General features: G+C 48.0%; 1 protein-coding gene across 1 annotated transcript in view; it reads left to right on the plus strand.

Moving 5' to 3' along the window:
- The window catches only part of LOC135814237 (RNA polymerase II-associated protein 1-like), a 41,376-nt gene that overhangs the window by 13,426 nt on the left and 16,014 nt on the right, over nt 1-11,936 (plus strand). Inside the window, exons 15-21 of the mRNA XM_065327330.1 lie at nt 515-584; nt 1,321-1,415; nt 3,101-3,156; nt 3,791-3,892; nt 9,081-9,606; nt 11,194-11,271; nt 11,716-11,816. Of these exons, the coding sequence (XP_065183402.1) occupies nt 515-584; nt 1,321-1,415; nt 3,101-3,156; nt 3,791-3,892; nt 9,081-9,606; nt 11,194-11,271; nt 11,716-11,816 (1,028 nt within the window). The remainder of the gene's footprint in view (nt 1-514; nt 585-1,320; nt 1,416-3,100; nt 3,157-3,790; nt 3,893-9,080; nt 9,607-11,193; nt 11,272-11,715; nt 11,817-11,936) is intronic.

The following is an 11,936-nucleotide window of genomic DNA, read 5'->3' on the forward strand; positions in this document are numbered from 1 at the left end:
TATCTGTTGGGGTATAACCTGCACCCGAGTATAGTGCACCCCTTTTGTTGCACCACGTTGGCAATTCAACGTATTACTATTAGTATAATGTGCAGCCTGGGTTTTAGCCGCAGATTTCCGGAAGTAACATGGATGCAGCTAATGGGATTTTGGTCTTTGACCACTGGGTGGTGGGTCTGATCTACTCACCTCCCACCGTTTAGGCGCTGCATCTGCGCCTTGATCCTAGAGGGTGGTGGCGTTCCCACGGCAGATGCGGAAAACTCGGCTTTCAGCCGAGTCTCACGCGAACCGAGAAATTTATTTTATTTATTCCGGAAGTGGATACGCACTATATCCCGGCAAATGTGGTATGTGTATAAGTCTCTGCACCTCGGTGTGTCCAGCGCTCTTTTGTGCTGCCACGACCAGCCCCAAGTGAGATCAGTCACTGTGTTTTCCGTGCTTTTCACATTAGTTTGTGATGCAACGTGTGTGATGTTATTCACATCGCATTACCTTTTTTCCTGCACAGCTAGCCAAATGTCCCCGACTGCTGGATACAGTGATGCAGCTATTTGTTCCTGTCTCTTGGTCCCAGCAAGGTTGGTAGTGTTTTGTTTTATTTTATTAATACTTTGCCAGCATCTGCCAGCCTTTCTTTTGACTTTTCCTGTAAGAAAATCCGGCATAGCATGTGAAGAGACAACTGCAGTATTAGTCCAGGCGCCACTTGGAAACGACGACTGACCGCCTGTCCTAGAAGACCTCTGAACCCAGGACCTAGGGATGCTATTTCCAGTCAAATGACTCTGGATAATAAGCCCACCAGGTCACATAGACCACGTTTTGAAGGTCCCTTGAGTAGTCGTCTTAGACAAGTTTTACTGTAGTTGTCCCTGGTGGCGATACTGCGTTTAGCATAGCCACCAGAGTCACACTGCCTACAGTCATCATCCTTGATTTTAAATTACTCCTGTACATGGGATTATCTCATTGACCCTGTGGGCATGTGTGGTCTAGCTATTGCTGCATGGTCGGAGTGTGCCTTAAAGCCTGGCTCATGAATCGGACCCTGTTTCGAATGCAAGCCCGATCTGGAAGGTGGGCGTCTGGCGCATGGCGCCATAAGCGTTTTGTGTGATGCTGCCATACAGTTACCTAGAAATATCTGGATGGAGTACACACCGATTAACAAGAAGACTGGTTCTGGCATTGGCCTGTAGAATAATGAGCCCGGCACATATGCTCGGCTTGACAGTGTAGGTCTCCATTGTCTCATGCATACCATCGCCCCTGCATTACTTTACTTTTTTGTTTTGTTTTCTTGGTTGTGTGTAGTGTCGGATACGGTGGCATATGGCCAGCCGCTGGCAAGTGCTGTGCAGCTTGTCAACACGCTATGTCGCAGTGGACGCTACCTAGCTGCTCAACTTGTGAGTGTGCCCAACCATTATAGCTTGTGGTAGTGGAAAAGGTTCTTTTTTCGACCAGACAGGTCCACACAACACTTGCCGACACCGGCACAAGCCGCACAAGCCGCACAAGCCAGCGTTGTGTAGTCCCGTCTGGTCGAAAAACCTACAATACATGTACTACTACTTTGAATGGATGGACCAAACGAAGATGGCATCAATGAATTACAGTAGACTTGTACGCCCAAGAACATGGCGCCCAAGAACGTCCAGGCTGGAAATCTAAGAACGCCCCAGCCTGGATTTAAGAACGAACTCCAAGATTTTTAAGAACGCGACATTTTTTGGTACTGTGTTGTAATAACTACAATGCAATCTTCTGAAAAGGAGAGAGAGAAAGAGACGTGATATTTGAGCGCCGGTTTGTTTTGCAAGCGGATTGCACCTTCATGATTTTGTCCGAGTACACGAAAAACAAGTCCGCAACCACAAAGTCTTGTCGGGTCCTCGCGAAAACATCACCCAGTGCAGCGCTACATACTACACGTGCATGTAAAGAGTACAACCGGTACATGTAGCGCAAAGCGCATTGTACATGAGCGTCACGGGTCATGTTGGACGCGTAAGAACGCGAAATAAGAACGTAGCCTGGGGCGCTGAAAAATAAGAACTTTGCTAGGCTGGCCCTCTAAAACCGCATTCTTGGGCGTACGAATCTACTGTAGGGCCTGTTCGATTGGTAGGATAGGATCGGGATCCAGATCAACCGGATCCTCTGGATTCGCACCCTCTCGATTGGTCGAATCCAGATCCTTTGGATTTGGATCCGGTCAACCCACCTCGGGGAGCAGGGTTGATCAGATCCAACGGATCCAAATGTGACCTTTGTACGTATGTGGCGGGTAAAAATCATTTTTGTACACACTGTGGTACACACCCACGTGGATCGAGATACATTGTTGACTTTTCGTACGACTCGCGCGATGAGTACGACTTTCACCCTTTTGGGTAACCTGTGAGCGCCATTTTATTACTTCGTCAACATGGCAACAGTCAAGGTCCAAAATAAAGTGTTGACTCTGAAGGATCCGACGGATCTGAGATCTGGATCCTGATCTACCAATCGAACATGCCCTTAATGTAGCTTTATTGCATTCTCGGGAATGGGGACTTGGATAATGCATCGACAGCTTATACAATTCTTTAAAACTTTAGTAGACTCTGTTTCCAGAATTGATTGGTTCATATCTGCTGAAGGCCCTTTGGTTGGTATGATCACAAGGGGAAAGTCTGTTCCACACTTCTTCTAAGTTGTTGTGTTGCGTGCGTGGTGCATGCCATGTACGGGTACACTGCTGAAGAAATGATATCTAGCCTTGTAAATGTGACAACCTTCTGTGGCTGTGTGGTCCTAACACTTTGAACACCACACTGTGCAAGGAACACAGCTCTGCTGCTGTACGAGGTCGGGCCTCATCTGTTGCATTTTGTTGCACCATCCAGTTTCCCGCCAACATTTCATGTATAAATGGCACAGTACAGAAAAGTGGCATTCAAACGTCTTCATTTTTCTCAATCCACCTGGTCTTCTTCATGTCAAGCTTTAAAATTGTGCTCACACTCTTACGTGTATTGTACAAGGTACTGTAGTATCCGTTGCCTATGTTGCCATTATCTTTGTATGCTAATTTAATTTGTATCTCCAGGTGAACAAGTATGACTTGATGAGTCGCATTGGTCGCTTCCTTTCAGTCCCCGCCAGGTGAGCTGCATTATGTGTTTGGGATTATACCGAATATTTGATCATTCAAATTTATTCGATCATAACATTTCTACTCTGCGGCTTCTCAAGTGTCCGGTGTGTTGGGATAACTGGTGGGTAGACATATGTAGAAACCCCCTGTGCATACTTTTTCCATTAGGGAGTTCAGTATTTGGACTACTGTAAAACGGCTAATTTTAGCGCTGGTGATAATATAATTTTAGTGATGTTTTAGTGAAAGGTGTCTTCGCTAAAGTTGTGCCGCATCAATCGAAATTTTGCATGTTGAGTACAGTACTACTAAGTCATCTATTTATTTTAATCGGAAACTTGGATCGCTAAAATATGGCATCGCGAATTGATCCAGATTCAGAAAACGCTAACAAATTTACCCGCTAAAATAATAATTAGATGTTCTACAGTACGTGCTATATTTTAAAACTAGTGCAGTCATGTATCTACTAAGACTGAGCAGCAAGTCCATGGTAACGTGCTCTGTGTGTGTGTGCGTGCGTGCGTGCGTGCGTGCGTGTGTGCGTGTGTGTGTGTGTGTGTGTGTGTGTGTGTGTGTGTGCGCGTGCGTGCGTGTGTGTGTGTGCGTGCGTGCGCATGTGTGGTATGAATGTGGTGCCAGCGAGCTTGGCTTTCCGGGAGATGACGGACTGGCATTGCAAGCTGCTGTATGGAGTTTGTGGCAGACACTCACCACCTATGGTCAGAACTGTGACTTTTTCACGTAAGTTTGGTGCCCGCAGATTTTGCTACCTCCTGTTGCAGTGTACTGCTCGTACATACTGCACTTCACTGCATGTATTGTTGAGTTGTTGTACTGTGGAACATCCGCTCTCGTACCTGCACAAGTAACACAGTACAGTGGTCCCGTTATAATCCAGCACCGTTTGTGCTACGGAAATTCTGCTGGATTAGGGAGGGTGCTGGATTAACATAACCGATTTACTGCTGCAATGTGCATGAAGAGGATATTTTGGTCACTGGCGGTTATGCTGGTTTATAGAGGTTGGTGGTTTATAAAGTGCTGGATTAAAGAGGGACGACTGTTTATGATGGCAGCAATTCAGTAAGTAGCATCAGTAGTGGATACATGTAGATACACATGTGACGAATGCCATCAGTCGCAGTAACCTACAAACTGAAACATTGCAGCAGACAGTAGTCCCTGGACACCTACTGGTGTACCTTCAGGTGGCCCTCAATCTGGGCAACATCCCATAGCCAATTAACTAGGTAGTGGTGGTAAGCTGAACGTCAGCTATGAATACACATAGCTGCCGCCCGCAGCCAGGCAAAAGACAGGCAGAAATGTCGGCTGATACTGTGAGCCGTGAGGGCGTGTATCAGAGCTTGCATTTCCCAGGTGGGTTGCGCACTGTGCGTGGTATGCATTGCATGCAACAAGGGCTTTTCGCCGCAGCAAGCATTGCACGCAACAATGGCTTTTCACTGCAGTATGCATTGCACGCAACAAGGGCTTTGCACCATTTTAGCTGCTGCAGCAGCGCAAAGGAGAGGCTCCAGAAGAAAGAGATGGTAGCGCACTTGAATGCTAACTAGTTACATCGCTTTAAGGGCCGGTCACACCGAGGGAAATTTTGAAAAAAAATCGTGGTTACCATGGATATTTTCCGCTGAGCGGGAGAATTGAGAGATTTAATCCACGCGATGGATCAGCTCGAGGCCCCGCTTTTTCCGCCGAAGATTATAATCATCCGCGGCTGCCACTGGATTTCTTTGAGTTTCTTTGTTTTTATTGCGTTATGAAGTGGAGCGATACTCTAGAGACTGTGCTGATGCAGCTCTGGCCCAGGAGCGGGGCTGACAGACTGCCAGAAGCGAATGGTGACAAAAAAACAGCTCGTATGGGTGAGATTTTTTCATCGAAGGGGCCGGTCACATTGAGGGAACAATCCTCAGATTATAAACCGGGAATATTTTTTCTACTTTTCATCACGGCCACACTGGATCTACACGATGAAAAAAATCTCACCCACACGAGCTATTTTTTTGTCACCATTCGCTTCTGGCAGTCTGTCAGCCCTGCTCCTGGGCCAGAGCTGCATCAGCACAGTCTCTAGAGTATCACTTCACTCCATAACGCAATAAAAACAAAGAAACTCAAAGAAATCCAATGGAAGCCGCGGATGATTATAATCTTCGGCGGAAAATCGGGGCCTCGAGGTGATTTTCATCGAGTGGATTAAATCTCTCAAATCTCCCGCTCAGCAGCAAATACCCATGGTAACCACGGATTTTTTTTCAAATTTTCCTTCTGTGACCGGCCCCTTGAGGCCGATTCACAATACAACTTTCTGCGCCGGCCCCTTGAGGCCGATTCACAATACAACTTTCTGCGACGCGACTTGCGACACATGCGACGAGCTGCGACAGCGACACACGGTTCACAATATTCTTCGTGTTTGCGACGGCCTCATGCACAAGTACATGTACCGTAAAGTACCGCCAGAGCGCCCCACCATCTCGTCCTTTCGTGGCCGCCTTGTGGAGGGGGATTCCTGTCTGTAGGTCATACGACACGAACCTTGTACAAACCCTTGAGGCCGATTCACAATACAACTTTCTGCGCCGGCCCCTTGAGGCCGATTCACAATACAACTTTCTGCGACGCGACTTGCGACACATGCGACGAGCTGCGACAGCGACACACGGTTCACAATATTCTTCGTGTTTGCGACGGCCTCATGCACAAGTACATGTACCGTAAAGTACCGCCAGAGCGCCCCACCATCTCGTCCTTTCGTGGCCGCCTTGTGGAGGGGGATTCCTGTCTGTAGGTCATACGACACGAACCTTGTACAAACATTGCACATTGTGCAGTCAATCCGTACCCAGCTTACCTTCGAGCTCCACATATAAAAGCATACCAAGTGCGACCCTAGTACACGAAGGTTCTCGCATCGTACAAACTTAGTAGCATTCTGCCATACGATTTTCTTCCCTTGGCTGTAAAATCAAGGTGGGGCGCTCTCGCGAGACGGGGCGCTCTGGCGGTACTTTACGGTAGTACCAAGAGTATATAACCCCGGGGGGTTATATACTCTTGGTAGTACTATGCACGTGCACCCAGGGTCGAAACTGTACTCCATTAATATTTGTGTATGTCGCGTGTCGCAAAAGTTGAACTTTCTTCAACTTCTGCGACAGGTGCATTGCGACAGCTCGCGACAGGCAGTTTCTTGTCGCAACTGTCGCAAATCGCGTGTCGCGTCGCAGAAAGTTGTATTGTGAATCGGCCTTTAGCTGCAGCAGTGCAGGAAATCCACTGGTGGGGCGATAGTACGATTTCTCGATTTCAACCCCCCGCCCCCCAATCAACCAATTTCAACCCGGGTCATGCGCAATGCATCATGTAAACGCGCCAGTCAATCTGTGTTCATGGCGAGTTGAAACTCGACCCGGGTTGAAACGCCTCATGTAAACACAGCCTGAACTGTACTCTTCTGCACCGGCCTGCATTGAACTGCACTGCAGTGGCGCGGATCATGAACTGTACTGCATTGTACTCACTTTTGCACTGCACTAGCGCACTGTACATGTACTCATTTTTGCACTGCATTGCGCTAGCGCACTGCACAAGCGTACTCCACTGGCGTACTACACTGCGCTCGTAGCGTGCTGCACTGGCGTACTGCACTGGCGTACTACACTGCGCTCGTAGCGTACTACACTGGCGTACTGCACTGGCGTACTACACTGCGCTCGTAGCGTACTGCACTAGCGCACTATATGTACCGTAAAGTACCGCCAGAGCGCCCCACCATCTCGTCCTTTCGTGGTCGTCTTGTGGAGGTGGTTTCCTGTCTGTAGGTCATACAACACGGACCTTGTACACACTTTGCATGTTGTGCAGTCAATCCGTACCCGGTTTACCTTCGAGCAGATGCGAGCTCCACATAAAAAAAACATACCAAGTGTGACCTTAGTACACGAAGGTCCTCACACCGTACAAACTTAGTAGCATTCTGCCATACAATTTTCTTCCCTTGGCTGTAAAATCAAGGTGGGGCGCTCTCGCCAGACGGGGCCTCTGGCGGTACTTTATGGTACTGGACTGCATTGGACTGCACTACAACATACACACACATACACTATAGGCTGTAGCTGTACTCATCACTGCATTGCACTGCACTACTGTACACTGTGCTGCACTGGACTGTACTGCACCTGCTAGTGCACTGCACACCCTGCACTGCACACCCTGCACTGCACTGTGCTGCACTGCACTGTGCTGCACTGCACTGTACGGATAGACCTGATTGCACTCGGACACTGCACTGTACTGTACTCGCTATTGCACTGGACTGCACTGCAGTCACTTCTACACTGCACTACACTGTACCTTTTTTCTAAGGCGATCCATGTTTGCCTACTTGGTAGAGCTAGAAATAGCAGAACAGTTATTGGAAAGGGTAAAGAGGGTAATAGAAGTTCGCGAAAGCAGATCTACCCATTTCCGTGGATCATCGATGTTACAATATTTTGCGGAAACCAGCTCTCGTGGTCATACGTGTACGTGTACCGTACCTCTAACAACTTTTGCCGACCTTTACCAACCTCCAACCTGGTATAGAGCTGGTAGAGGAAAGTGGAATCTACCGTTTGGAGTAGAAAAAATGAACACATCATGATGTATTGAAAATCGCAATGAACAGAACCAGCTGAATTGACATACCACAAAGGCGTTGTTGAACTCGTCACATACAAATATAATCGGTTTAAAAAATATTATTTCAAACCGTTGATGGACAAAGACGAAACGAAGATGGAAATAGATGTGAAGAACGATAAGGGGAATGGTGCAAAGGAGAAATAAGACGGCGTCGAACTAGGTTTCGCACAACGCTCGTCAGGAATCTTCTTTGTACTGATGAACAAATTGCAACATGGAGACTGAATATTCAGAGACACTTATACACAACACCTAAAAATGCTATCATTATAACAAGTTTTGTGACAGAAAACCATGCGTGTGAAAGGTCACGATAAAGAGTTCCAGACAAAAGAAAGGCACACCGTGGAATTGTTCTACGTTAATGTCATCTCCTGTTCTGCATGTAGCAGTTCATGTTCACGATCGGTCCTCATTGCTGAACAAAACCCAGCCAAGAGCACGCCAGTCCGTCTTGACTGTACCGGATAGTAATGGTCTGCTTATGTTTACCAGTGGTCATCAGAAACGTGACTATGGGCACACATTACTCGTTTGTTGGGGTTTGGGGATGAGAGGGTGAATATGTAGAGCCAGAAGTCTAGTATCAACTTCGCCTCGGTTTGTATTCTAGTGAATATTCGCCCATATTCACTTCAGCTTCAGGTAATATCAAGAGTACGTATGCTCCCAAGAGTGCGCAACTCTGCATAAGAGGTCTCCGACGGCAAAAAAAACTCACATCGCGTGTTCCAAGTACGATTTGTACTGCATACAACAACGCCCATCGCATGATCGCGTAGTCCGAATATCTGCCATGGCTCGCATAAGCTGAGTGGGTTTCTGCCAGGGAGTGCTATTTTTACTACTTAGCCGGACGCTAAAAAACGGCCTGGGCACATACAACGGGAGCACTACACCACGTAATGTGAGCTTTCGCCGTTGGTGGACCCCATTATAATAGGGTATCCAGACGCGCACACTCTTGGGAGCTTATCTTGTCTTGGATACTTATTGCCCGAGTACAAGAGGCAATGCTGGCTGACAAGCCCATGCTTGCATTTCACGCATCGCCTTCTTGTGGCCCTGCAATGCGAAAACAGGTGAACATCTGCACTTTAGATGTACATGTATTATTGTGCTCGAGTGCTCATGCATGCATGCGTGCGTGTGTGTGCGTGTGCGTGTGCGTGTGCGTGTGTGTGTGTGTGCGTGTGTGTGCGTGTGTGTGTATGTGCAGATCAATGCAGGAGAGTGTTCTGGATCACTTGCACCGATCATTGAGTGGCAGCGGCGGTGGCGATGGCGGCGGCGTTACTGCCACTTCAGCTAGTTGCTCTGCACCCAGCGGCGGCGCCGGTGGTGGTGTGCGATCTGTAGCCCAAGAGTCCAACTCACTGGGCGGTTGCCGGACGGAAGATGGACGTGCAGACGTCGCTCTTCACCACCCCATTGCTGGTGGTGCTGGTGGTGGTGGTGCCCCTGCACTCCATGCATGCACGTGTCGCATGCTCGGCCTTCTCGAGTCTGCTATTCATGTTGCGGCGTGTCAAGATTCGGAGCTTGAAGTCTGGCGGACTGAAGAGAAGCTATTGAAAGAAAGTTCTCCTAACATTGGTCCTCAACTGCTGGCCAAGCAGTCTGAACAGTCTGCACGGCGAGAAGTCTGGACAAAGCTATCTACCCATCAAGTGTTCGCCTGGTACTCGCAGATTGATGTATCCCTTACATCCTTCTTAGCATCTCTTGCTAATGATCCAACAGGGGTAAGGCGCGCATGCCAGCTTGCCTGTGTGTGTGTGTGTGTGTGTGTGTGTGTGTGTGTGTGTGTGTGTGTGTGTGTGTGTGTGTGTGTGTGTACGCCGGAGTATGTGGTGTGGTGTGTGTGTGTAGAAAAAATGGAAAAATGAAAAATAGGGATTCACTGGCTAGAAAAAGTCACTTCAATCAGCTGTGTGGTGGATACCAGGCTAAAAATAGTGGCGGTCAATTCATCAGCCTTGCAAGCTGTTGAATGGTGTAATCCCAGCACACGTTGCTCTGTCTAGCATAGCTGTTCGCTATCATCGCTTCCGCGATGGGCAGGTCTGAGGTCTGAGGTGTGTGTGTGTGTGTGTGTGTGTGTGTGTGCGTGTGTGTGTGTGTGTGTGTGTGTGTGTGTGTGTGTGTGTGTGTGTGTGTGTGTGTGTGTGTGTGTGTGTGTGTGTGTGTGTTACCTTCACTGGGGGCAGGGGAAAATGCAGTGAGTCCCAGGACGGATACGTTGATGCCGTCAATCCCTTTTCTGCACCTTGTCCTCATCCACTTACTGACGTGTGGTGAGCCCACAAGTGGGATCATTTCCAAGTCCACCCAGTGTTTGGGGATTTCAGGGGTGTCAGCCATCGGACGGGTCAATAGCCAATTGAGTCATCTTTCCAAGATTCCTTTTGAATCTCTCTCCCCTCTTCAGGGGAGACTCGCATGACCAGTCATGACAGTGAGCAAGTACAGTACAGGACTGTGTGTGTGTGTACGTGTGTGTGTGTGTGTGTGTGTGTGTGTGTGTGTGTGTGTGTGTGTGTGTGTGTGTGTGTGTGTGTGCCAGCTAGTTTGGTTGGTGGGTGCACTTATGCCTGATTGCGTTGGGTCTGTTGCCAACGGACTCGGCTGCTTGAAGGTGTAATGTTGTACCTGCCACCTTTGTTGGTTCCAGGGTTCATATACTTTGTATTTCAAGTATACATACCTGTTAACCATGGACTGCTTCTGGCTAGGTTAACTCTTGTGTAATCAATGGTGCTAGTGAAGCTTATATCAGATCCCCTCTGATTTAGCCACCCACAGTAGTAGCAAGTATTACCTTCACTGGGGACAGGGGTAACTGCAGTTGGATCCCTAGACGGATACCCTGATGCCGTCAATCCCTTTTCTGCACCTTGTCCTCACCCACTTACTGAGGTGTTGTGAGCCCATAAGTGGGATCATTTTCAAGTCCACCCAGAGTTTTGGGGATTTCAGAGGTTGTCGGCCGTTGGGCGGTTCAATAGCCAATTGAGTCATCTTTCCAAGATTCCTTTTGAGTGTCTCTCCCCTCCCCCGGGGAGACCCACGTGACCAGTTTTGGCAGTGAGCAACAAGTACAAGTGTGTGTGTGTGTGTGTGTGTGTGTGTGTGCGTGTGTGCTTGTATGTTTGCGAGTGTGTGCACGTGTGCATGCGTACATATGTGTGTACCTACGGCATTGCGCTGTGTGCTTGTGGTTGTGTGTGTTTTGTGTGCATACTGAAGTACCTACTTACCTGTGTTTTGTGTGTGTGTGTGTGTCGTTCTTTCTGTCTGTGTACGTCTGTATGCGCATGTGTGTATTGCAGAATGTACCTGGTACAAAGCTGATGTCATCGATATTGTCGTTTCAGGCAGCGTTCTTGAGAAGACTGGGCAGTGTGATGGTGAGAGGCGGGCCCGCCGTGGACTTTCATTTGTGACTCGTTGCTTTCCATAGCTTTATCTGAGGTAGCTGTGTATTGCTCAAAACCGAACTTTGGATCTCTTGGATTATAATTCTGACTGCTCTCTGGCTTCTTGAGAAATCTTTGGTGAAGAAGTGCAGTGACGTGGACAGGAACAAAAAGCTCTCTCTCTCTCTCTCTCTCTCTCTCTCTCTCTCTCTCTCTCTCTCTCTCTCTCTCTCTCTCTCTCTCTCTCTCTCTCTCTCTCTCTCTCTCTCTCTCTTACTCTTCTTCTGATAGCGACATTCTGTTTAACCACTTGACCATGAGCTATTGGGCGCACTGGTGTTTGAATCTAACCAATGAACTTGTGTGCGTGTGTGTGTGTGCATGTGCGAACTTAACTGTTCGTGTACCTGTGTAAATATGTGTTCCTGTTCACAGATGTCACCAGTTGATCTAGTTGACAAGGCAGAGAATCTATTTTCCCAACTTAGCGCTGCGATGACCACTCCATATTTCACACGTGTATTCCAGGAGGCAACGTATGTTATAATATTCAGAAGAGTATCTTTATGGGTGGCTGAGCAATGTTTTATTAATTTATTTATTTTGTGTAAATCTCCTGTATTCTTCTACTTCAGAAGTATTTGTAGTCGTAAAGT

The sequence above is a fragment of the Sycon ciliatum genome, chromosome 4 (assembly GCF_964019385.1).
Source record: "Sycon ciliatum chromosome 4, ocSycCili1.1, whole genome shotgun sequence".
In the NCBI taxonomy this organism is placed as follows: Eukaryota; Metazoa; Porifera; class Calcarea; order Leucosolenida; family Sycettidae; genus Sycon; species Sycon ciliatum.